This window comes from Bos taurus, chromosome 17 (genome assembly GCF_002263795.3).
Source record: "Bos taurus isolate L1 Dominette 01449 registration number 42190680 breed Hereford chromosome 17, ARS-UCD2.0, whole genome shotgun sequence".
NCBI lineage: Eukaryota > Metazoa > Chordata > Mammalia > Artiodactyla > Bovidae > Bos > Bos taurus.
Genome location: NC_037344.1, coordinates 70,192,002 through 70,216,990, shown reverse-complemented (window position 1 = coordinate 70,216,990; position 24,989 = coordinate 70,192,002). Strand labels below are relative to the sequence as shown.

Below are 24,989 nucleotides of genomic sequence, written 5' to 3'. Positions count from 1 at the left end.
GCCATGAAGTGATGGGACCACATGCCATAATTTTACTTTATTGAATGTTGAATTTTAAGCAAGCTTTTTCACTCCTCTTTCACCTTCATCAAGAAGCTCTTCAGTTCCTCTTCGCTTTCTGCCGTAAGAGTGGTGTCATCTGCATATCTCAGGTTATTGATGTTTCTCCTGGCAATCTTGATTCCAGCTTGTGCTTCATCCAGCCTGGCATTTCATATGATGTACTCTGCATATAAGTTAAATAGGCAGGGTGACAGTATATAGCCTTCACGTACTTCTTTTCCAATTTGGAACCAATCTGTTGTTCGTGTCCGGTTCTAACTGTTGCTTCTTGACCTGCATACAAATTTCTCAGGAGGCAAGTAACGTGGTCTCATATTCCCATCTCTTTAAGAATTTTTCCAAATTTTGTTGTGATCCACACAGTCAAAGGCTTTGGCGTGGTCAGTCAAGCAGAAGTAGATGTTTTTCTGGAACTCCCTTGCTTTTTCTATGATCCAGCAGATGTTGGCAATTTGATCTCTCATTCCTCTGCCTTTTCTAAATGCAGCTTGAACATCTGGAAGTTCTCGGTTCACATACTGTTGAAGCCTGACTTGGAGAATTTTGAGCATTACTTGGTTAGAGTATGAGATGAGTGCAATTGTGCGGTAGTTTGAACATTCTTTGACATTGCCTTTCTTTGGGATTAGAATGAAAACTGATCTTTTCCAGTCCTGTGGCCACTGCTGAGTTTTCCAAATTTGCTGGCATATTTGAGTGCAGCACTTCAACAGCATCATCCTTTAGGACTTGAAATAACTCAGTTATTCCATCAGGAATTCCATAACTCTGGAATTCCATTACCTCCTAGCTTTGTTCATAGTGATGCTTCCTAAGGCCCACATGACTTTGGACTCCAGGATGTCTGGCTCTGCTGAGGGATCACACTATTGTGGTTATCTTGGTCATGAAGATCCTTTTTGTATAGTTCTTCTGGGTATTCGTGCCACCTTTTCTTAATATCTTCTGTTTCTGTTAGGTCCATACTATTTCTGTCCTTTATTGAGCCCATCTTTGCATGAAATGTTCCCTTGGTATCTCTAATTTTCATGAAGAGATCTCTAGTCTTTCCCATTCCATTGTTTTCCTCTATTTCTTTGCATTGACCACTGAGGAAGGTTTTCTTATCTCTCCTTGCTATTCTTTGGAAGTCTGCATTCAGATGGGTATATCTTTCCTCTTCTCCTTTGCCTTTAGCTTCTCTTTTCTCATTTTCCAGGTATATAACATACCTGGAAGCAAATGAGGATACCGAGTTACCAAACCTCGAATTCTTACACCATTCTCACTTAAAGGAACTTGGATTTCTCAGAGAAATGGCTGACTCTAAGACTAGGACAGGATGGGTACATGTAATGCAGAAAGTAAAAACGTGCTTTTTTAAAAATAATGGGGGACTTGTCTGGTGGTCCAGTGGTTAAGACTCTGTGCTTCTACTGCAGGGGGTGCAGATTGATCCCTGGTTGGGGAATTAAGATCCTTCATGGCAGGCATCACGGCTTAAATAAATAAAAATTTAAAATGATGGGGTGTGTCAAAAGGATACAGGAGCCAGTTTGAAGAGGCTCTCAGTTTGAGCACCAAAACAGTTAAGGAGAGACATTGTGAATGTTAAGGACACGTACACCAGATAAGTGGTACATGGGTGTTTGGGACGCTTTTTTCCCCTTGCAGTTTCACTATTCAATGGAAAGGAAATCTGCCCCTTGTAAGTTGGATTCTGATGCATTTAAGACTAGACAGGTTAGCTGAACGTTTTATATCAGCCTGAAGCTACCATGCCTTATCAGCGTTCAGTGTGTGGAGTATATTATTGGATGGAAGTTTATGAGAGAATGTGTTTTAGCAGTAAACTGATCACTTACATCATTTGCCAATTACACTTGAGTGCCTGTTGAGGACCTTGAGCCGACTTTGTCCTTTCAGGAGTAAGCCAGGGTGTAAATAAATAAGAACTGTGTGAACTGCTTAACGTAGACACTAAGTTACTGGTAACAAAAGTAAGTTGAAAGTATGTGACCCAAGAAATACTGTTCAAAATCACCATATGATTTCTCTTTCTAGGAGGAGCTCTTGGATATTAAAGAACGCCCTCATTCCAAACAGAGGCCTTCGTGCCTCTCTGAGAAATATGACAGGTATTTATGGGGGTCAGCTTCTTTTGGTATAATTTACTAAGTTATACCAAACTTAGTAAATTAAGAGTTGTATTGTTTTGCTAGAATTAACAAGTGGGGAGATTTCAGGGGTTTCCACACGAGTACATTGCAGGTAAGCTTGAACAAAAGTGGCATCTCACTGCACTGTCTTCTTTATCAGCTTCATGATTGATTCGCTAAAGTTCAGAGATAGAAGCTGCGGGGAACTCCAGGGACAACTGAACCAGTTCCCTTTCAACTAACTGGTGTTGAAACTAAAACTAGAAAATGCCTTGGTCCAAGGCACACAGTCACAAAGCAGGGTTGACTTGAGCACAGGAGTCCCAGCCAGGGTCTTTTCTCTCTACCAGTGATGTTTTGCACATGCTTTTGAGGGTCCTTCTTCAAGGGCCTAGGGTAGGATGATCAGCAGAACTCTGAGCCTTTTATCAGCCCTCTCCCCACCAAACAGGAGAACCATTAGGCCAATCAGATTAGCCCTTTTGCATCTTGGGCTCCCTCCAAAGAAGTAGAAAGCTTTGGTTTGAGAAGGCCATAGCTACAATGGTCTGAAATTACAATAACCCTACATTGCATTTCTTACAGTTATCTTAAGACTCTACGGTCACTTAAATATCAAGGTAAATACTTCATATTGGCCCACATTTTTTAAAGAATATAAAGTGTTTAATTGTTTGGTAAAATAGGACATGTTTTTTTTTTAAATTTTGTATATGGACGGTTCATGGGGTGCTGAATCTGGACTCCACGCCACTTACCCCCTGGTAAGGGTGATCCTTGAATAACGGCTTTTCCAACTGGTTAGTATTTTTTGCTGAGTCTCAGATGAGCTTGAGTTTTGGTTTTTGGTTTTTTTTTTTCTTCATTAAAGCTGTAATGGGTTTTTTATGCCTCAAGTTGAATTTTCTTATTACAGCTATTCCTTGGCATAAAATAAAGTTACCATGGGCACATGTACTCGCTTTAATCCTGAAGTGGAGACATTGTGCCTAATAATATTGATAATGATGAAAAGAAGAGACAGAGGAAAGGGCTTCTCATTCTGCTATTTCTTTTCTCTCAGAGAATTAAGATGTATTGGGTTCTTACACTCCAGGTGATCCTTGGTAGGTAATACCTCCTTTGTTAAAGGAGTTTGAGGCCCAGACGGTCACTGACTCACTGAAGAGGCGTTGCACTGCTGCCCGCTGTGTGGCGAGCGCTGGGTGTCAGGTGCTGTTGAACACCGTGCCGTCATCCTGGACTGTGGGCCTGCGCCAGGGCACAGATGCTCCTGAGAGCCTGTCGTGCCCACCATCACGGGTTGTGGAGGGCGAGTGCAGGGTGCGGTGCTAGTGTGCAGCACAGCCTGGTCTGACCCGGGGGCGCGAAAGTCCTTTCTGGACAAGGCTAAAGGACATAGCTCAGTAAGGGGTCCGGAGGGCCCAGTCAGCGGTGGCAGAGCTGGAGTTTCGTACCAGATCATTAGGCTCCAGAGCTTCTGCTCGGCACACGGCACCGCCTGCCACCCCATCATTAGCATGGGAGTAACAATATCAGACCTAGACTACGCACCTTTGAGGGAAAACCCAAGACTGTCCATAGAGATTCTGGAAGAATATACACCAAGCATTCCAGGAGCTGCCTCTAGTGAGAAGATTAAGGGACTTTTTCCTCCCTGTACTTATCTTCAGTAAACTGAGTAATCGATATTTAGGGAGCATTTGTTTGTATAGGACAGGGCTAGATACACTTCCTCTCAGACCACGGCTTTTCACGTCTGTTGCTGTTACATGAACAATAGCAAAGTACTGCAGAATTTGTTATTGTTTTTATTTTGAAAGAGGGAACCGTTCTGATGGCCACCGTGAAGCTTTATAGCGCAAAGGGGCTTCCCTAACCTGGCACCTGCAGTAGTAGAAGGTAGACTACCTGTGTAGTTTGTGGTGCAGGAGCTGAACCATGGTGCCCTTTGACTTGCAGTGATGGTGTCTGGGACCCTGAGAAGTGGCACGCCTCCCTCTACCCAGCTTCAGGGCGGAGCTCACCGGTGGAAAGCCTGAAGAAAGAGCTGGACACGGACCGGCCTTCCCTGGTGCGCAGGATAGTAGGTAAGCAGTCTCCAAGAGGTGGGAGCCGCGATTTCAGAGGCAGTGCCCTTCGCTTCTGGCTTCATTCATAGCTGTGAGAGTTTTAGGCGTTGGGAGAAAGTACCATTATCAGAAAACTGACTGAACAGTTCATTAATGATTACCTGGCAAGTAAAATCATAGCCCTCCTGTGTGGCCATGGTGGGTAGATTTGCTTTTATCTTCTCTGAACAGTAACTTTAAAAGAGCAGAAGTTCTAGATTTTGATCAAACTCAGTTTATCATTTATTAACGTAGATCGTGCTCTTGGTGTCAAAGCCTAAGAAAATTGTGCAAAGCCACTGTCATAGATTTCCTTCATATATTCTTCTAGAAGCTTTGTAGTTTTAAGGGTCACATTTATATCTGTGATCCACTTTGAGTTAATTTTTATATGTGATAGCAACGTGAAGATAAGGCTTTCTTGGCATATGGATAGTCAGCTGTTCAATACCATTTGTTGAAGAGAGACTTTAACTTTTAAAGTAGTTAGTTTCAAATACTGACACCTACTATAGTTTATTAATTGACGAAACATTTGCTAATAATTATACAGATAAGAATTTAGTTAAGGGACTTCCCTGGCAGTCCCGTGGTTAACACTCTGCGTTTCCCCTGCAGGGGGTGCATGTTTGATCCCTGGTCCGGGAAATCCCACGGACAGAGAAGCCTGGCAGGCTGTGGTCCAGGGGGTCACAAAGAGTTGGACACCACTGAGCAACTGAACACACACACCAGGACTAAGATCCTGCATCCCATGCTGTACAACCCCAAAAAAGAAAGAATTTAGTTAAAAGGACTGTGGAGATTAATCATGGAAAGTTACTGATTATGAAGTACATTTCTCCCTCCAGAGATGAAGCAAAAGGCGCACGCTTTGTTAAAAATATGTGAACTCTCTGGCTGTTTCAGTGGTGACTCTTTCCCAGGACCCCAGTGGCCACCAGTCACAGACACACCCCTACCCCAGGGAGGAGAACTACCCTTGCTGGTTCACCTGACTCTCTCTTTCTGGCATCTTTGCAGATCCACGAGAGCGTGTGAAGGAAGATGACTTAGATGTTGTTCTCAGCCCACAGAGACGCAGCTTTGGAGGGGGCTGCCACGTGACGGCGGCCGTCAGCTCCCGGCGCTCAGGAAGCCCGCTGGAGAAAGACGGCGACGGGCTCCGCCTGCTTGGCGGACGCAGGATCGGCAGCGGGAGGATCATCTCTGCTCGGACCTTTGAGAAGGATCACCGTCTTGGCGAGAAGGACCTGCGAGACTTGAGAGAGAGAGACCGCGAGAGGGACTACAAGGACAAGCGCTTCAGGGTTTGTCTCCTCGATCCTCTGGCACCTCGCGTGTGCACTTCATTTATACCAGTGTGCTGTGTGACGCTGGGTGGACACGGCCCATCTTAGTCTAGAGGGAGGAGCCGTGATGCTGGGTGAACACAGCCCATCCTAGTACAGAGGGAGGAGCCGAGAGCTGGGGTGGGGAGCAGCGTCAGGCCGCCACAGAGCATCTTCATCGCGCTACCGAGCATCGCTTAACTCATCAAGACTTGGACTGAGGTAGAAATGCCTTGACTAGAATCTTACTTTTTATTTTGCATTGTGTACTTTTCCAGAGGGAGTTTGTGGATAGTAAGCGTGTCTTTGGTGAGCGTAGAAGAAACGATTCCTACACAGAAGAAGAACCAGAATGGTTCTCAGCTGGACCCACGAGTCAGTCCGAAACCATTGAGCTGACTGGCTTTGATGATAAGATACTGGAAGAAGACCATAAGGGGAGAAAAAGAACGCGGCGACGAACAGCCTCTGTGAAGGAAGGTCAGCAAGACCTCTGGGAGGGAAAGCTCACTGTTCTGAAATGAAACATGTTTATAGTTGGCTTAACTACACTTAGAGATAGGCAGCAGTGTTAGAAGTGGCATGTTTTGAACAGTGAAGCTGCTTCCTGTGCGTGAGTTCACTGTGTAGGCCGTACGTCTCCTCAACTTGTGTCCTGCCTGCAGGGCTAAACAGAGCAGTCTCCCCACCCAGTAAGAGCACTGTGTACACGAAAGGGCCCCCCAGAGGTAAGAGTATGTGATAGAAATAATAGGGGTCTCGTTTATTGAGCCTATGTATACTGGACATGCGATTAGCATTTTGTCTATATAATCCTACTTCTAACAGCCCTGTGAGGTAGAGGCTGTTGTACCCATCTTAGAGCAAGTGGAGACATAGGTGGCTCCATAGGTGGACGTTGAGGAAGTGAGTAGTGAAGTTGAGCAAGATGCTCGTGCTTCTGAGCCAGCCTCCCTCATTGTGGTGGTAGGCCTTCCTAGTCAGCTGTCACTTGGCTTCTCCCAAACTCACTTTTTCAGGCACCTCCCTGGCTAAACTAAAGAAGCCAGAGCTGAAGTATGAGGCATGCCTGCTGCAGGGTGGAGCTCATAGTCATGTTCAGGGCAGTGATCAGGCTGGTGGTCTTGGGAGGAAGCAGTGAAGAGGCAAGTGGGCAGCTTGAGAGACTTTGAAGTTAAACTGCCTTTGAGAGATGCTTTTGTCTTGTCTCAGTTAGGTGAAGGCAACGCCACCAAGTGTGATCTGTTCACCTAATTGTAAAGATCAGGCTTCTGGTGAGAAAAAGCCAATCTTTTTCTGAACTAAGATGAAATATGAATTTTAGCCATTGCTGTATCAACAAAGAAGGAACCAAAAGTAGCGAAATATATCAGTAGTGTCACCTCCTCAGCTCACAGATGCAAAAAGAGACAGGCCTGGAAAGAGGTGACAGCAGGGCCCCGGCCCTGTGGGTTGAACGGCAGAGCCTCAAGCAGCATCCAGGGCTCCTGGCTCTGTCACCGGCAGTGGTTAATTGCCCTACCGACCGTCTTTAAGATGAACGTGTCCTGTAGTTGTCTATTGGCTGCAGGAATGAAAAGACAGGGAGGGCTGATGAGTGCCTTTGAGCCCATTTACAAGTGTATTTTAGCTTTCCATTGAACTCCGTGTGTTGAGTTCCTTGCAGGCACATCACAGTGCTAGTATAGCCATCAACAAAACAGATGTGTTCTTTGCCTGCGTGGTTTTAACACAGTGTGTGTTGAGCACCTAGCATAGAGGGCCCAGTGCTAGGTACTGTATATATGGTGATGAATGAAAGTTTGAATGTATTGCACTTAAAACAGAAAAAAAAATTATCTGGAAGGAGGAAATGGTTAAAGGTCTCCATTGATAGAAAATTTTAATTTGTGTTCTCTCTAATGAAAAATCTGTATTCATTCTGTACTTCCCTGGCTGCCCAGTGGTTAAGACTCCTCCACACTTCCACTGCAGGGGGCATGGGTTCGATCCCTGGTCAGGGAACTAAGATAATCCCACATGCTGCACTGCAAGGCCAAAAAAAGAAAAGCATATGTTCATTCTGAAATATGATAAAACCTAACTTTAATTATCTTTCCTGGGTCCCTGGCTTTGGAGACCATCATAATAAATGGCCAGTTGTGTTCGTCTGCTAGAGCATATTCCTACCCACTCTCAGTTGTTAGACCCAGTTTGCTCTCAAGCTGGCATAAAATTACACACAGGGCACTTCTGCCGCTTGCAAAAGCCATTCATCTGTTAAGAGATGCTCTCATCTCCACACAGGAGAACAGGAGAATCACTAAAGCTTTTCTGTGAGCATTTGAACTAATTTCAGACTCTGCTGGCTCTCATTGTGAAGTAGGCAGACAGGTTCCAGTAGGTTCGATGAGTGAGAAGCTGCTTTAGTGGAAAAGAACACAGACTTGGCACTGATCAGGCTGTTGTTTGCCTTTTCTAGGGTTTGGTTTCTTTGTCTATAAAATGAGGAAACTACCTCCACCTAAGTAGTAGTTTTAGTTAAATGTCAGTCGGCCTCTGCTGTCTGGCAATAAGTGTCTGCTGACCCACTGCCTTGTCCGAGGCACAAAAACGCCACCTCGCTGGGGCCTTAGGCCCTCAGAAGGCCCAGGCCCTGAGGGGGCGGGCACCTCTGCCGCCTGGGCACAGCACGGAGCACCACATGGTGGAGCACTGCTGCCGCCCTGGCTGCCACCCCCGCCTGACAGTCATGACCTGGGTGAGTGGGTCCCCCCACCTTTCAGTCGCTGTAGCCCCTGCCTTGCTGTCTAGCTTTCTGAAGTGTTGTTGGAACCAAAGCAGACGCTAGCACGTAGCCTCTCTTGGTCTAGAATATCCTGGCTGAGTGATAACAAGACTGCAGGCCTGTGGGGGCCTTTCGAGAGGGGATGGGTACTCTTTTGTTTCCCCCTAAGAGGACTTCGTGTCTGCTATGATCTTGAAACCATAAGCAGCTCTTCCACAGGTGCTTTTATAGAGAAGGGCTTTGGGAGCTCTGTCCTTCAGATTAAAAGGTTGAGTTTCCTGTATCTCTCAGTGCACTTATTTTAAAAGAAAAAAAAAGGGTTTGTTTTTATCTGAAGGATTTTGTTTTATGCCCCATCCTCTGGCTAAAACTAAGATGTTAGCTTCCCTTATCTTCCCATCCTCACATCTGGACGTAACTGTGTTTTACACGTACCAGGCACTGTACAGTAAGGCAAAGCCGACGAGTCTCATCAGACTTTAATATAGTGTGGTATGTACTCTGAGGGATAGCACACATATTACAGAGAAGGCGGTGATTAATTTTCTGGTAGGGTAAAACTGGGTAGGCAGGACATACTTCCCAGTGAAGGTTTGAACTTTGCCTTGAAGGATGAACTACAGTCAGTAGGCAAGTGAAAATTGCCCTTGGATTAGGTTTCACGTAACTACTCTGACTTAAAGTGTTAATGCAGGCGCATGGGTGAAAGCAGAGCCAAGTCAATTTGGTTCCATTCGTATAAGATATGCTCAAAGATTGTCCTTTTAAAAATAAAATTAGAAGAAGATCCACTGCATTATGGACAATTTGAAGACGGGGCAGAGGAGGGACCATAGCCCTTGCTGAGTCAAGTTGGTGTTGTGGCTTGGTACTCAGGCTTTCTCCTGCCCTGGCCCCCGTAGGAGCCATACGTGGCAAGTGCTGCACCGGTACAGGAAGTCTGCTTTTAAAGTCACCCGCGGCTCTTCTGCATTCGTGATCGTGCCGAGGCCACCGAATACCTCTGGAGCAGTGTGCTTGATCAGACTGTCTTTGTCCGGTTTTGCTTTCAGGCATAGTCGAGTGCAATGGAGGAGTGGCTGAAGAGGATGAGGTGGAGGTCATCCTCGAACAGGAGCCTGCTGCTGATCAGGAAGTGCCAAGGGAGGCCGTCTTGCCCGAGCAGTCCCCGGGAGAATTTGACTTTAATGAATTCTTTAACCTTGATAAGGTGCCATGCTTGGCTTCGGTGAGTGTAGCAGCATGCTTATAATTAATCACAATTGGATCAGCCAATTGGGATTAAATTTGACCTGAATCTTTAAGATTCTATTTAAAAGTTTTGTTTTGCTAGATGATTGGGAGGTTTTTTTGACTTTTATTCTTAAATATTATTTGAATTTTTGTTGGCTTTGTTTTGAGAGGCTAAGTAGAAATGATTGAGTGAGGATTCTGTACCAGTTAACTCTTTCTCCAGGCTGTTAGCATTGGACTAAGAATTCTTCAGATGTTTAAGAACATTGCTTCTATTTTTAAATAGTCAAGTGTTTGTTGTAAAAAGTTACTGTGGAGGTGGATTTTTATAACTGGTGGTCAGTACCACACTGATCTGCATTCCTCGGGTATGGCTGGTTAGGTGGTACCTGTGTGATGTGATGGTTCTGAAAACCTTTTGTGGAAAGGAACGTGGGACACCATCACTGTTGCTGTTAAACTGCTGAGGTCTAATCTTTCTCGACTTCTAAAATAGAAACAATAAGATATCCCACATCTGCTCTTCGTCCCTGCCCTTGCCGCATCCCCTTTGACCACTTAGGGATTAGCAATGCTTCATCAAATTTTCAGAGAAAATACAAAACTGTGACCTATGTCCTCAGAACTCTGTAGTTGTTGAAACAGTGCATAGGACTGATGAGATAGAATTTTTAAGGCCATTTGACCAAGAGCAACTGTACATCTTAGACATCATTTATAGGACATGAAATACAGCTAGTAAGTTTGGCCAGTCCTTTAGAATTATTGGTTCACAGACTTTAACTTACTTGACTCCTCAACTACAACTGCTTCCTGGTCGATTATTACATGAGTGGACAAAACTGGGCATGACCAAGCAGGCTGCGCTGTCCTGTCTCCTTTGTCATCTGCCTGCTGCCCAAAGCCTAAAAGATGCCCACCCAGAACAGGTGAGCAGACATTGCATAGCACTCACAGGTGTAGGGCCACAGGTGAGTGCTAGGGCTGCTGCTGCTGCTAAGGCGCTCAGTCGTGTCCGACTCTGTGCGACCCCAGAGACGGCAGCCCACGAGGCTCCCCCATCCCTGGGATTCTCCAGGCAAGAACACTGGAGTGGGTTGCCATTTCCTTCTCCAATGAAAGTGAAAAGTGAAAGTGAAGTTGCTGAGTCTTGTCCTACTCTTTGCGACGCCATGGAATAATGGGCCTATGGAATGCAGCCCACCGGGCTCCTCCGTCCATGGGATTTTCCAGGCAAGAGTGTGCTAGGGCAGTAGAGCTTAAATTCTCTATGGTGAGGACCAGATATTGTTTCCAGTCCACTGAGGACCAGTACTTTAGTATAAAGTAAAAATATCACAGCAATGCCAGATCGCTACCAAAGTTTCTAAGCACTTACTGCAGCTCTCTGAACTTATTGTGGACCAGCCTGGCCCAAGACCACACTTGTCCATGGAGCTGGTCAGGAGCAGGTGGAGGGTGGCTGCAAACCAACTGGCAGCTGCCTGGCTTTGCTGCTTAAGTTCTAGCACAGTTTTAACTGTTAGTCTCCTAGTCTGATATCTCGCTTACAGTGAGCTGACTAGTAGTCCTTTGGCTCACTGAGCAGAAGGGTTGCATCCAGATGTGAGTTTAATTTACCCGATATAAAACCGAGTGGTCTTTTCAAATTCTTAGGGGACAGTAATTTTTTTATTTTTACACCAACTGTGTTTAGTGACTTTTTTTTTTTGCATTCTCTTAGAAGACAATGGAAATCTTATTGTAAAAAGTTTTCACAGCTAAAGGTCAAAATTTAGAGGCCTGTACTTGGCTCCCACTGTGAGCACCCGTGAAACTTACCTGTGTGTCTTGACAGAGAATTCAAAGCTGAACTTGTAATGATAGGTAACATGCATGCTGTGCTGTTTTAGGCTCTACATTCAACAGGTCATTTAATCCCCAGAAAAACCTTGTAAGTTAGATTACAACTGTTCCCGTTTCATAGATGACGAAGCAGGCACAGAGAGATTTAAATCACTTTTCTGAAGTCACATAGCTAGTAAGTAGTGGAAACTGAATTCTAGTTTTTGTACTTTGAGTTAAGAGTTCTTTATTCCAAATTCCCCACAACTGTACTGCCTATAAAATATAAACGGGAGGAATGGGAGCTGAGCACTGTCTTATCCTTTAGCCTCACCCTCAACCAAAACTTGGTTAATTCTGAATAGGAACCTAGGCTAGGAATTCTCTCCAGGTTTTTCATGGAGGTACTTACTCACTAAGGTATGTATTCTACAATAGGTTCACTTAAAAGCAAAGCTGGGATCAGTAAAAAGAGATGCTCTGTTTGTGCTTTATAAATAACTAGACTCATAATTCTCAGAAAATGACCAATCAGTTGGGGAAGATAAGGGCAATATAATGTTTGAATATCAACAGACAAATTATATAAAATGTTTGAGATAGTACCTGGCACTTAGGCCCCATAAATACTGGGTAGAAATTGGCATAAAGAGAATTGCACCTATATTTGTAAGTTATATTTACTAGCATTACAATACATTAGAAGCTGACAGCCACAAAAATCTGTACAAAATGAAAATTTGGATCACATGTGCAAATAATTTCAGTCAAATAAATAATGAAAAATAATTTGATTTTAGATCTGCACCTCTTAACCACAGAGCCTGACACACTACAAGTACATAGAACTGTCAAATGAAGGAAAACGAAATCAAAACAGAAATCCTAAATCACTTAGTGATGAACAGGAATGAGACAAAGAAAAACCTTGGTGGTATAGTCAAAAGTATGCTAAGAAGAAAACAGGTAGCCTTAAATGCATTCATTAGAAATCCAAAGAAAAATCAAACCAGAATGAAGCAAATACAAAAATATAGACGTTTCAGTGAAAGTGGAAAGTAAGAAAAGCATTGATCAGTAAAAGCTAGTAATTGTCAAAGAGCAAAAATATTTCACAGTATCTGTATCAGCATAATATGAATCCTAGGATATGAGCGGTCTAAACAACCTCTGACAGACCAAACTAGCAGTCGTATGGGTGACCTTAAAAATGCTATTAAAAATGTCTAGAAGGAGCATTTGAAACATACCAGACTGCAGTTCACAGCCTCCTCAAAGACTTGATTAGAGGAGGATGTGGGATGTAGCAGCATTCAGCTGAGCATTGTAGCATCCCAGCTGGCCCTGTGGCAAAAATGACTGACCAGATTGACTCTTAGGATTCTTTTTGGCTTCAAAATGTTCTAGTTCTTGAAATTGGCATTTCCAGTAAACATGAGTAAAAGCGACTTTGTTTCTGCGTATGTTTTAGCTATAATAAAACTAAGCTTCTCTAACAAAGTTGGTCACTGATCAAAGTATGGAAATGAGTTTCTCAACACTTACTGTCAAATCCTTAGAAAATATCCAGATACCTTATATTCACTTTCTTTACTTTTTCACGTTCTTCCTGTGTATCTTCTGGCTTTTCTCCTATACAGTACGATCAGAGGAAATAAAAACAAAGTACAGTGCTAAGCTATTTTTGCTATTTGTAAAATTTCAAACTCTTTCTAAAATTAAAATATTTTAAATAGCTGTAGCTTTTATTTTTAAAAATAACCATTTTTCACCAAGGCGGTTGTGTTTTGGGTACAGTTCCCAATTTTTCACAGTGAAACATCACTTTATAATGTTTATCTTAAAATTTAATGATTGCAAATTAGTACACTTGAAAGTCGGCATTATTCAAGGTGTAAGAGTTTACAAGTGGAATGTGATTGAATCTGCTGAACAATACCTGCGAAGACAGAAGTATGAGTTCTAGATTTCAGATAAAACAAAGTCCCTAACTCCGTCATATATGTACAAGTCTTGGGGAAAAACCTGTTTGCTGTTTATGCCTTATCGTCAAGAATGGGCCTCATTTTTGGATTGATATTTGCTTTATCTTGTCTTTTCTAAATATTGATCAGAGCACTGCATAAAGATCAATTTGGGTATTTAATTAGATTTATAATAGGGTATAACTGAAAATTTCTTTCCAAAAAATGCTTAAATCTAGTTTTCAAGAAGGACTGGTAATAGAAATTACTGTTAAGAAACACTGTTGAAAAATTATTTCTGATCATAATGCATCATTTAATCACTCTTATTAAACCAAAAACTATGGAGGTCAGATTTAAAAGAAAACAAACACCTGAAACTTTCCATGAAGTTCAAACAGATATTAGAGATCATTTAAAAGTCTGTCTTTCACATTTTGACACTTCTTAAACTTTGACTTGGAAATATGAGCTCTGCTTTTTTAGCTTTTGGGTTCTGAAATTAGCAGCATTGGATTTCACGGTGTTTATTACAACCTTGAGGGTGTTGAAGTTTGAAGCAAGGGTTTTCTTTCATCAGCTCTCCACACCTGATGCTTAGTTAAAGGCCACTCAAGGTTGGCAGCGGAATGCTTTACTTTGGTGCTGATTTTGATTTTGAAACTGTGCCCTCTTAGAACATTCATGGATTTTCTAATGAGGCAAATGATAGAAAATCAGAACACTTTCTGTGGCAAAGAGGTTTTGCTTTATATGCTTAGAAAATACATGGTTATGCCCAAGTTTGGGTTACTCAGAAACGATCCAGGAGGGGAAGAGAAGTTAAAGATGTTCAAAATCCTAAGTTCTGAGGGTGTTTGCCTTCAGGTCAGCAGCATCAAAGGAAGTTTCAAAGTAAGTGACCCTTCCTTAAATTTTGAACCTTCTTGTCCTTTTCACCTGGAAACTGTTATCTTAGCTTCTTTCATTTCTCCCTTTAGATGATAGAAGATGTTTTGGGAGAAGGTTCAGTCTCTGCCAGTCGGTTCAGTAGGTGGTTCTCTAACCCGAGCCGATCAGGAAGCCGATCCAGCAGCCTTGGGTCAACACCTCATGAAGAACTGGAGAGACTTGCAGGTACAGTTGCTTCAGATTCTGTCCTGGACATAGACTTGAGCTTTCCTTAATATGGTTCATTTCATCCTTATTAGTCAGGGGTCCATTAGCATTCATGGGTTTCTGGATACTGAAAAATATCCTTCAATTTGTGTCATTTTAATATTGTTGAAGATGTGTTTCTGTGCTTTTTTGAAGACCAATTAATTATACATATATTAACTTGCCATGTTAGGTCTGGAACAAGCCATACTCTCTCCTGGACAGAACTCGGGGAATTATTTTGCTCCTATACCATTAGAAGACCATGCTGAAACTAAAGTGGATATTCTAGAAATGCTACAGAAAGCCAAAGTGGATTTAAAGCCTCTTCTTTCCAGCCTTTCTGCAAATAAAGAAAAGCTTAAAGAGAGCTGTAAGTGTCTGTTAGAGTCTGTTTTAGGTATTTAAAACATTTGGATGCTGAGTCTTAATTAAGGCAGAATCAGTTCTAACAGACTGCTATTTCATCAAAAGTCAAATAGATGGTGGGTTTTGTTTAATGTTCTTCAAAAACACTTATCAAACAGTACCACCTCTTTTGAGAATCTACCAGATCAGCAGGTCATTGAACTCTGTGGCAAGAACTCTTCTTCTAAGTCCTGCTCACCTGGAGCCTGAGTAGAGCCCTCCAGTGAATATTCAGTCCTCCTGAGCATAACTTGGCAGCTGCTCACACCTCTGCCCTGGGTTGCCGTGTTCTTGCTTAGGTTATAAGCCCTGAACATGCAGCCTTGATGCTAGAATAACCATCGTGCAGGCAGCACTCTCGTTCTTGTTGGGCTGTCTGGGATTCCTGTCCCTCATCACGAGTCTCCAGAAGACTCTTTATAATAGACATCCTCCTGCAGGATCTCGGTGCCTTCAGTTTGTCTGTATTTGTTACCAGTCTTTCCTGACAACTTCAGTTCAACTGTGAAATAAATCATTTTCACCTTATCCACCACAGAGTACAAAGAGAGTTCCTACCACATATTCCTTTGCTTGGCTGAACCTAGACTTTCTCAACCTTTCAGCACATTCAGGGGTTGTGCTTTCCGTGGAGGAGGTGGAAGCAGGGCTCAAGGGCTTGAAGGTTGACCAGCAAGTGAAGAATTCGACCCCCTTTATGGCAGAACATTTAGAGGAGACCCTGAGTACTGTGGCCAGCAATCGACAGCTCAAAAAAGACGGAGACATGACTGCGTTCAACAAGCTAGTGAGCACCATGAAGGCAAGTGGGACTTTGCCTTCTCAGCCTAAAGTCAGTGTAAGTATTTGGCACAGACCCCAGCCTTTTCTCCTTTTCTCTCTTTCTATTCCACGTCCCATCCAATAAATGGATTTTTTAAAAGGTACTCTGAGTAAGTTGGAAATTCTTTAGTAGTCACTTGATCCTCGATGCTTTTGTGTCTTCTCCAATTAGCACTGTTCTGTTGTTACTTGAGAAAGCAGGTTTATCTGTATGTATTGTGCATGACAGTAGAGAGACTGATGGATTCAGATATGACTTGCTTATCTTAACTCAGTGCTTAAAAAAAATGGTGTAAAAATACCTTTAGGGATGAACTCTAGAGAGAGTTTTCTGTTTCTTCAGCTGTTTGCTGTTGTTTAGTCGCTAAGTCGTGTCTGACTCTTCTGCAACCTCGTGAACTATAGTCTGCCAGGCTCCTTTGTCCATGGGATCTCCCAGCGAGAATACTGCAGTGGGTTGCCATTCCTTCTCCAGGGGATCTTCCCTCTCCAGGGATGGAACCTGCATCTCCTGCATTGGAGGATTCTTTACCATTGAGCCACCAGGGAAGCCCTTATTCAGCTACTTAAGTTAAAATAATGTTACCATATTTTTATAGTAAAATCTTTTCACTACTCCTAATTGCTCCCAGATACCTGGGATTATTTGCTTTCTTGATTAGGTAGTTGACAGATATACATGGCATTTGTAAAGTATCTAAGATGGATTTTTCAAGACAGTTGCATTCTGTTTATTTATTAATAGAAAAAGCTGTGACTCCAAACTTATAAAACACCTTTAGGCATGAAGTTGGGTTACAAGGTGATTGTATGTCAGTAAATTACAGGTGTGTAGCCCACACTAGTCTTCCGCATAACACATTTAGAGGGTGCCTCTTAGCCACCGTCTGTGTGTTACTATTGCTAACCCTTGATGATTACAGAGTGAAAGGGAAACAGTAAATCAAATAATATTAATTAAAAAAAAACAAAAAACATAGACTTATTCTAGTTGCTAAGTTATCGCAAATTTACCAAATTGAGTTTTGCCTGTTTTTCTTGACACCTTCTTGTCTGGGAACTACTGGTTAACCATGGGGGAAGCATGTGTTTCATTGTGCCTGGTACCAAGGGAGAATATTTTGAATCTGATATTTGATATCTGAATTTGATATTTTGAATCTGACTAGCTGTTAGTGATAAATCCTAACATAGATACCATTGTTCCTGGCCTACCTACCTGACTCTCTACCTCCAGAAGGGGACATTGCAGATAGGTAGAGTTATTCCTGTGTATCTGACCACACCATGCCAGCTACAGGGGAATGTTCCTTGTAAGCTGCTTTAAATAATTTCCATGCAAGGAACTATTAGATGTAAATGCTCTCAAATGAGGACCAGATCACTTGGCTGTAAACAGTCCTGCTCTGCTTTCTTGTTACCTTCTGTCTTGGTGATTAGGTGCTGACCACAGCAGGGTGGGTCAAATCTTGTAAATAGCTTCTTTTAGTCTTAGTAAAGAAATGGGAGCGGGGGTGGGGGTGGGTTCAACTGTTTACCCAATGATGCTTTTGAACATTTTGTTTTAGATATGATTCTAGGGTTTGATATTAACACAGTTGCCCCTAAGCTGTGAAGATAACTTGCTTGATGTTGGGGGTTCAGTGCTCTGAAATATATCTGGCTTCAGCTGAGGGAATGAGCCTCAGACAGATGCATAAAGGAGTGGATGATAGGCAAAGGGGAACACAAACTCAATCTAGAAAAACAACAACAAGGAAATAATCTATGAAGTGCACGAGGCATCATCCCAAAATACTGCTTAATTTGCATGTTGCTGTTCGTCAGGGACTGCTTCCAAGCCGTTAGTTACTACAGCTGTGTGTGTTGCGTATACTATTTCTGATCTGCCTCCAGCCATTTTGGTTCAGTCATATTGTTTATCCCCAAAAGAGGACATATCGGTTCAGTCTAAACTCTATTCCAAATTAAGTTGTAGACTCTATCCTCCAGATATAGCAAGCCATCTAGTATAAAGTTGTGCGTTTGTTTTTGTTAGTTGGAATTAAATGACTCTTGAGGAGATCTTATTAAAATCACTTACAGTCCTTTCCAATTCCAAAACCAACCATGAAACACTTGCATATTTGGGGCTGTTTGTCATGCCTGAGGACACTGCTGTGGACCTTCACAGTTCCAGCTGGTAGAAGGGAAACTTGACAGAGAAACACTTCAAGCAGAGCTAAACGGACACACAAGGGTTTTCTGAAGCACCAGAGGTAATATAAGTTGGATGCAAAGTATAACTGCTACTGCATTAAAAGAATTGAAAGTGGAAGATTTTAATTTCGCCCTGAATAGGAGACCCACTTTGGAATAGCTGCTTAAAAATAATAACATTTAAATTTCCTAAAATATGAAACTGAAATATGATTTTGGCTGAACTCACATTTTTTTTATACCATCTATGATCTGTAAATCTTGTTAAAGATAATAGCTAGCAAAGGTTGCTGTGAACATTAAAATCTGTAAATTATCAAAATTTCCTACTTGTGGCTTCTTACTAAAGTGTTCCCCCATTTCGCCATTTTCTTTTTCCCTTCTTTTGGATGCAATGTTAGAAATAGTGAAATGGACTTAGGGTTACCAGAGAGGAAAAGACCTTGTCTGAGGGTCTCTGAGTGGACTTTTCATGTATATGTGAAAATTCTTCCTGTTCCAAGATCTCTGGGACCTGTGTGACAAGTGGGGCAAGTTGATCTAAGTTTTCTGTGATTTGGATATCATTCTGCTGTTAAGTGCCAACTCCCTGGGGAGTTTTTAATGTTTCCTTGTGGTCCCCAATTAATCTATAAGTTAAGTATGTGAGAAGGTTAAAACCAGTTTTCCTTTGACTTTTTTAGCGAACTCTTGAAAGCCATTTGATGTCCCCTGCTGAGATTCCAGGCCAGCCTGTCCCTAAGAACATCTTGCAGGTACTTAACAATCTTATACCGAGGCCTTGGAGTCCTGAACAGTAGTCCTCCAAACTGGTTTTGTGTAGTGGGCCAGCTTTGGGCCGTAGAGAATGATCCATGTTGCCTGGCAATGAAGGATACGGTTTTGCTGCCTGACATAGTTCTCTGTAGCTATAAATGTGGGGTGGGTTGGTGGGTAAAAAAGATGATCGAGTAAAGCCTTGGTTTCCCGTTTGCAGGTTTGCAATTTCTGTGGAAATTTAAAGTATCTAACCTATATCTATAGCACTAACTTAAAGGAAATCTTGGTAGCTGAACGTTCAGAGAAATTCATTGCATGTACATGTACCAAGTCCTTCAGTGAAGCAGGAGGGAGATTCATCATTGGCTTCCAAATTCATAATCCACAGCCTCTGACTAGGAGGAAGAAAGAACTAGGTTTGTTCACAAGGATTTGACTTTTCTGCCTTTAGGAACTTCTGGGCCCACCTGTTCAGAGACCTGCTTCTTCCAATCTCCTGAGTGGCCTTATGGGGAGCCTGGAGCCTACGACATCATTACTGGGCCAGAGAGCACCCTCTCCTCCATTGTCACAGGTGTTTCAGACGAGAGCAGCCTCAGCAGACTATCTTCGTCCCAGAATACCATCACCAATTGGTAAATGCTTTTGTGCATAGGTGTCCATCCGTCATTTCCCTTCTCCTTCCCCTAGGGTATACCCATCTCCTAAAACTGGCAAAGTCTTTTTCATTGGTACCCTTGAAGAGTTTAAAAAGAAACGTGCTGATTTGTTACACTTTTTTCAGGGGGTGGTAAGGACACAAGTGGAAGATAATTATCCAGCTGCCCTTCTGGATAAATAGGTTTATGTTACAGTTTTGTATTTTTTTCTCTGGAGAACTAAATTGGATCCAGCTCTTTAGTCATCTTCCTTATTTGGAAAATTCAACTGAAAAAAATTAATTTGGCTCCTTAGGTTTTTCCTTCATGGAGAAGTCAGACTAGTGGCTCTCTGCCAACCTGATGAAGCTATACACAACCAACTGTGAGGTATTACGGCTGATTCAGAACATGAATGGGAGAAGCACTTCCAGAAAGCTGTGTTAGCAAAAGTGTTGTGCAGAATCTGTGTTCCTGTACCCTCGACCACTCTATGCTGCTGGCTGTTCTGACCCCTGCCAATTATATTGTGAGAGAAAGTTTTTGTAATCTTTCCACAGTTAGGGAGATCTAATGGAAACAGTGTGAATCTCAGAACACTGGTGTCTGCTTTGGTACCAGTTGGTGTGGTTACAGAGAGCCAGATCACTGGCTAGAAAAGCTCTTCTCTCCCAGATAGAGGTCTCGGCTCTGAAGAGACAGCTTAGTGGGGGATGGATACCCCAGCAGCTTGAATCATTAAGTGCTCGGATAGAGGTCCGTGAGGTCCCCACTGTAGGGGCACAGAAGAAGAGCGACATCATCAGCCCAGGAAGTCAGTCCTTCATGAAAGAGATGATGCTCAGCAAGGCGCATCATGTAGTAGAGATAATGCCTCTGAGGGACAGGTGCTGTCTTGACACGCCCTGAATCTAACCTTCCCAACAGGTTTCACGTCAGGACCACAGCAGCTTCTCGGAGATCCATTCCAAGGCATGCGCAAGCCCATGAGCCCAGTCACGGCCCAGGTCTGGCTGAGTTTTTCTCAAACTTGTTTGCTTTCCACCCTTGTTGTTGCTTGTGGGGTACAGAATTAAGTGGCTGTAATGCTTGAAAGTGGTTTTGAACTGTAACTCAGGCTCAGTGAAGGCTAGAAAACTGGTGAAGTTATTGCATCATATAAAGTCATAAATCACTAACATCCAGTTCAGTGGATGGCAGCACAGTTTAGGCAGGTTTGCAGTATCTTAGTTTCTCTTAGCTGCTGATTAAAACATACCTCTTCTGAAAGATCAAAGAGAGACCTTTGTAGAAGGTGCACTGGCTGTCATTTTGCTAACTCCCACTCTGCCACATCTGTCCAGCAGATGAGCCAGCTGGAATTGCAACAGGCAGCTTTGGAGGGGCTGGCCGTGCCACATGACCTCGCGCTGCAGGCAGCAAACTTCTACCAGCCTGGTTTTGGCAAACCGCAGGTGGACAGAACCAGAGATGGATTCAGAAACAGGTAAATTTCTAATCCTACCCTTGAGATTTGCAAATGAGTTATCCACAGTATCATTTCTGTTGTACACACTGATACACTGTACAACATATGGTGACAAGTCTTATCTACCGAGTGTTCAGTAGAGGAAATTGTATAATTGAATTCTGTTGCAGGGGCATAGGCTTTTCATCCTATATAATTTTATTTATACTCTTCATTTAAAGGATTCATTTTTACAGATGTAGCTGGCATAGCTACTTATTTGCAGTTATACTTATGAAATGATGGAACGTAAAACTCCACCTTGCTTCCTCACCCTCAGGCTCCTTGTTGAGTATCAAACTGTCCCTTGAGTCAGGTTTGTTGATCAAATAGTTCCTGACTGCACTCTCCTCCCATCCTCCCCAGCAGTTTCAACAGGCAGTGAAATGAAACGAACCATAAGTTGGGGAAGAAAGAGTAGCAATATTGTCCTTTTTTTAATTGTAAAATAAAACAGGCAGAAAACTGCATGAAGCAAATGTATAGCTTGTTGTAAGGCAGACTCCCTTGTCAGCTCCCCAGAAGCCATCCCTGTGCCTTGTCCCTCATCCCTTTCTCCAGAAGTGACCATTGTCCAGTCTCTAAAAGAAAAGTAGTCACCACCTTCATATTCTTAGTTTTATCACCAAAGTGGGCATCCTTAAACACAGTACTCCCACTGTATATAGTATTTGGCACTTGAAACTTACTTGTTTTGATGTGATTATTAAAAATGCTGCCTCAGTGTCTTACTTTATCTGGTCATATGTTGGCACTTTCAGAAAGCACTGGAACTAGTAAGCACCCTGTCCTCTGGCATAAATGTGCCCACCCTGAGAGAGCCCTCCAGCCTGTACAGAGAGCTCACAGCTGCTCTGCTGAGCCCCTTCACTGGACTTCTCTCTACGGCATAGCAGTTTGTTGACCTTCAGAGCACTTTAGATATCCACAACTTAATTTGCTCTTGGCAACAACTCTGTGAGGTAGATGGGGTAAAGAACTGCATTTGACAGATACAGAAACAGGTTTTTCAAATGTGACTTAGTTGAAAGCAGCAGGTAGATCCAAGACAGTGTCAATTTTTGGATCAGATGGTAGGCCCTCCCTGCCTGTACACTCTGTGTACAGTCGTGGCCCCCAACAGACACGGTTTCTCCTTGTCTTGCCTGTTTTTTACCTCTTAGTCACTCAGAATACTCTCTCCCCTCGCTGTCTTACTTGGTCTCAGTGTGGCAGCACTGGGGCTTCCCTGATACAGACTGGAAGGCAGCCAGGAGTTTAGGGTTCCCTTCTGCTTATGAGTCAGTGAACTTCAGAATCATTGACTGTCCTGAGGCTTTGGCCTTTGCAGTACAAGGTCTGACATCACTGAAATGCAGTGAAGCTTTGATTAGCCAGTGAGCTCATGTAATTCATTCTTCTCTCAGCCTGTGTGGTCATCAACTCTTTCCTGTTTTCTTCCAAGAGAGAATAAGTAGAAAGTCTGGGGAGAGAAGGAAGTCTGCTCTTTTAAACTTTATTTGGGAGGCCCGGGGCCAGCCCTGTGTACAGACCCAGAGTGGCAGGGAATGCTCCGGGTGACTGGGTCCTGAAAGTAGCTCAGTCCTGGTGCCCTGTCTGACTTGACCTGGTGTCTCTCAGAGCCTCAGTTCTGTGCCAGGGACTGTAGTACTTGGTGTTGCTCCCTGCCCTACAGAATGCAGGCCCTCTCCAGCCTGCCTCACTGGCATAGTCAGCAACAAACTCCACATCTGCCCTGGATAACCCTGCACTCCCAAGACCTTCCCATGTCCCTGTACTTGTCCCCTCTGCCCCTCGCTTTCCCATTGTACTCTGCTGGTACCCTTGACATGCCACGTTTGCCCTAGATTAGTATCTCCCTCATTAGATGACAGCTCTTACAAGACCCAGGACTATGTGTCATTAAGCTTTTGTCTCTCCTCAGAACTTGGCATATAGTTTTGCACATGTTAGACACTTACTAAATGCTTGGGAAATTGAAGAAAGGAAATGGGATGTTTCCTGGGCTGGCCTTGAGTTTTATGCAGTTTAAACTTGGAGTTTGAGCAGCTAGGGACTCACACGGATAACTGGTTTTTGTTTACAGGCAACAGCGAGTGACCAAGTCACCAGCACCCGTGCACCGAGGGAATTCCTCTTCCCCTGCCCCAGCCGCCTCCATCACAAGCATGGTCAGTGACCTCTGCCCTTATGAATGACTCCTAGGCTTCTCCCTGCTTGGCTGCTCCTGTGTCACTAGGTACCCCAAATTCTCCTTGAGCGCCTTCCACAGGAGTCAGTGATGTAATAGACGTTTACACCTGCCTGTTAATTAGGGCCTCCCCTTTCAGGATGTAGTCTCTTAGGATTCTAAGTTCTAGTGAAGCCCCCATGTTGGGGAAAGTGTGTTCCAGCAGACAGAAGAGTCAGGGCCAGGGCATACAGGGTGGTGTGGTATGTTCCGATGAATGATCACTGGAGTGGGGAGCAGAAGAGGGATGAACGTGAAGGATGGGAGGTGAGGAAGATGGGTGATGGGAGCTAGAGCATGGGGAGTCCAGTAAACCATGGTGTGAGTCCACAAATTTAGATTCAGGTCTCAGAGTTAAGGCTGGGACAGAGTGGCTTGCTCATTTGCAGTGACAAGTCAAGCTTCACAACTGACTCAAGAACCAGCATCATTTATTTTTTTAGGTTTCACTCAACCCACAGACCTTTATCACCTATTCAGGGCTGATAAGATGAGGGTAAAAGACTATTATTCTGTACTTCAGTACCCCAAGTGGTCTTTGCACCAAGCACCTTGAAGGCAGGATCTAGGAGCTCTTCTGTGCTTAACTCATGCCCTGTCTCCTGTCATCAAGGATACAGGGTTGTTTAATGAGAAAAGTTGCATGCACAGTAAAAACGTCAGTGTAAAAACAGGCAGTAAAGAGGTGGGAACAAATGACCCCAAATGGTGAGTGCTGGTGCGGAGGAGACCGTCAGGAAGCTACTTGGGTTTTCTGGTAGCCAAGTAAGGGTGGGAAACATTAAGAGGACAGAGAAGTCTAGGTTCTGTGGTTGCATCTGAAATGTCTTTTCCCAGCTTAGGGGAGGGGGCCTGCTGTTGCAGGGTTTTCTCCGGGCCATGTTTTTCCCCCTTCCCAGCCTAACTCTGGCGTGGGGAATGGCTGGAGCAGAGGCTGCAGAGGCAGGTAGAACTTTCTGTGCTTTAACTAGCTGTGTGCTAGCTGCATCTCGGTTTTGACTAAAGTGAACTGCGAGCAAGGGACGGCACATTGGGGACACTGCCTGTTCGGCCCATCCTGATGCTCTTCTTTCAGCAGCTAGAGGCCAGAATGTTGGAGCTGGCCTCTGCCACATGCTGTGAAAGGGGACTCTTCAGCTTCAGTAGTTTGGCCACTTGATTAGGGAGAGGCAATTAAAGAATGTGTGAATACTGTTTTCCTCTACAGCTTTCTCCTTCCTTCACTCCTACCTCAGTGATTCGTAAGATGTATGAGAGCAAAGAGAAAAGCAAGGAGGAACCAACCTCTGGAAAAGCAGCTCTTGGTGACGGTAAAGAGGACACCCAGAAGCCCAGTGAAGGTACTTCAGAGCCGTTGAGTGTGTGGTAGAGCACCAGCAATGTGTGCGCCAGCGCGCTAAGCCTTGGGCAAGGCCCCTGCTGCTCCGGACCTCAGTTCTGGGTCTAACAGGAGGAGTGGACCAGCTCATAGTCACTTAGCCACTTGAAATTCTGACCAGTCTAATAGTGCCTTGAGTGCTGGCATTAGGAAGAACAAGCATTCAGGATCCTTATTTAGGCTTGAATTATGAGTACATTTATTTGGCAAATTAATAAAAGTTCAACCAGTTTTATTTCTGAAAGGTTCTCTCCAGTCTGGAGACTAATTACCCAGTAAGATCTGTGCAGTGAGTGACACATATAGGAGGTGTGTGAGGCTTTCAGAAATACGTGGAAAATGTAAGAGGTTTTTAGGGGTTGCACAGCTCAGATTAAGGACATAGTGAAACAGATTCTAATAAGTGAGGTTTGCATAGGTCTAGATATTGATCTAAGAGCTTTCTGCCTCTGAGAAAGCTTCTGGGGAAAGGAAGGAAAT

The 24,989-nt window shown here is 43.6% G+C and overlaps 1 protein-coding gene across 8 annotated transcripts in view; it reads left to right on the top strand.

Moving 5' to 3' along the window:
• EIF4ENIF1 (eukaryotic translation initiation factor 4E nuclear import factor 1) overlaps nucleotides 1-24,989 on the top strand; it is a 39,445-nt gene that overhangs the window by 11,717 nt on the left and 2,739 nt on the right. For 4 of the 8 annotated variants that reach the window (XM_015475598.3, XM_005218185.5, XM_005218186.5 and 1 more), the window contains exons 3-16: nucleotides 2,107-2,180; nucleotides 4,164-4,291; nucleotides 5,336-5,622; nucleotides 5,922-6,123; nucleotides 9,463-9,638; nucleotides 14,412-14,547; nucleotides 14,762-14,941; nucleotides 15,582-15,814; nucleotides 18,681-18,752; nucleotides 19,208-19,391; nucleotides 20,322-20,401; nucleotides 20,738-20,880; nucleotides 22,988-23,072; nucleotides 24,339-24,471. In XM_015475598.3, coding sequence (XP_015331084.1) covers nucleotides 2,107-2,180; nucleotides 4,164-4,291; nucleotides 5,336-5,622; nucleotides 5,922-6,123; nucleotides 9,463-9,638; nucleotides 14,412-14,547; nucleotides 14,762-14,941; nucleotides 15,582-15,814; nucleotides 18,681-18,752; nucleotides 19,208-19,391; nucleotides 20,322-20,401; nucleotides 20,738-20,880; nucleotides 22,988-23,072; nucleotides 24,339-24,471 — 2,113 coding nt within the window. The remainder of the gene's footprint in view (nucleotides 1-2,106; nucleotides 2,181-4,163; nucleotides 4,292-5,335; nucleotides 5,623-5,921; nucleotides 6,124-9,462; nucleotides 9,639-14,411; nucleotides 14,548-14,761; nucleotides 14,942-15,581; nucleotides 15,815-18,680; nucleotides 18,753-19,207; nucleotides 19,392-20,321; nucleotides 20,402-20,737; nucleotides 20,881-22,987; nucleotides 23,073-24,338; nucleotides 24,472-24,989) is intronic. The other 4 variants (XM_024977832.2, XM_002694630.7, XM_010814190.4 and 1 more) reach the window with 3 other exon arrangements.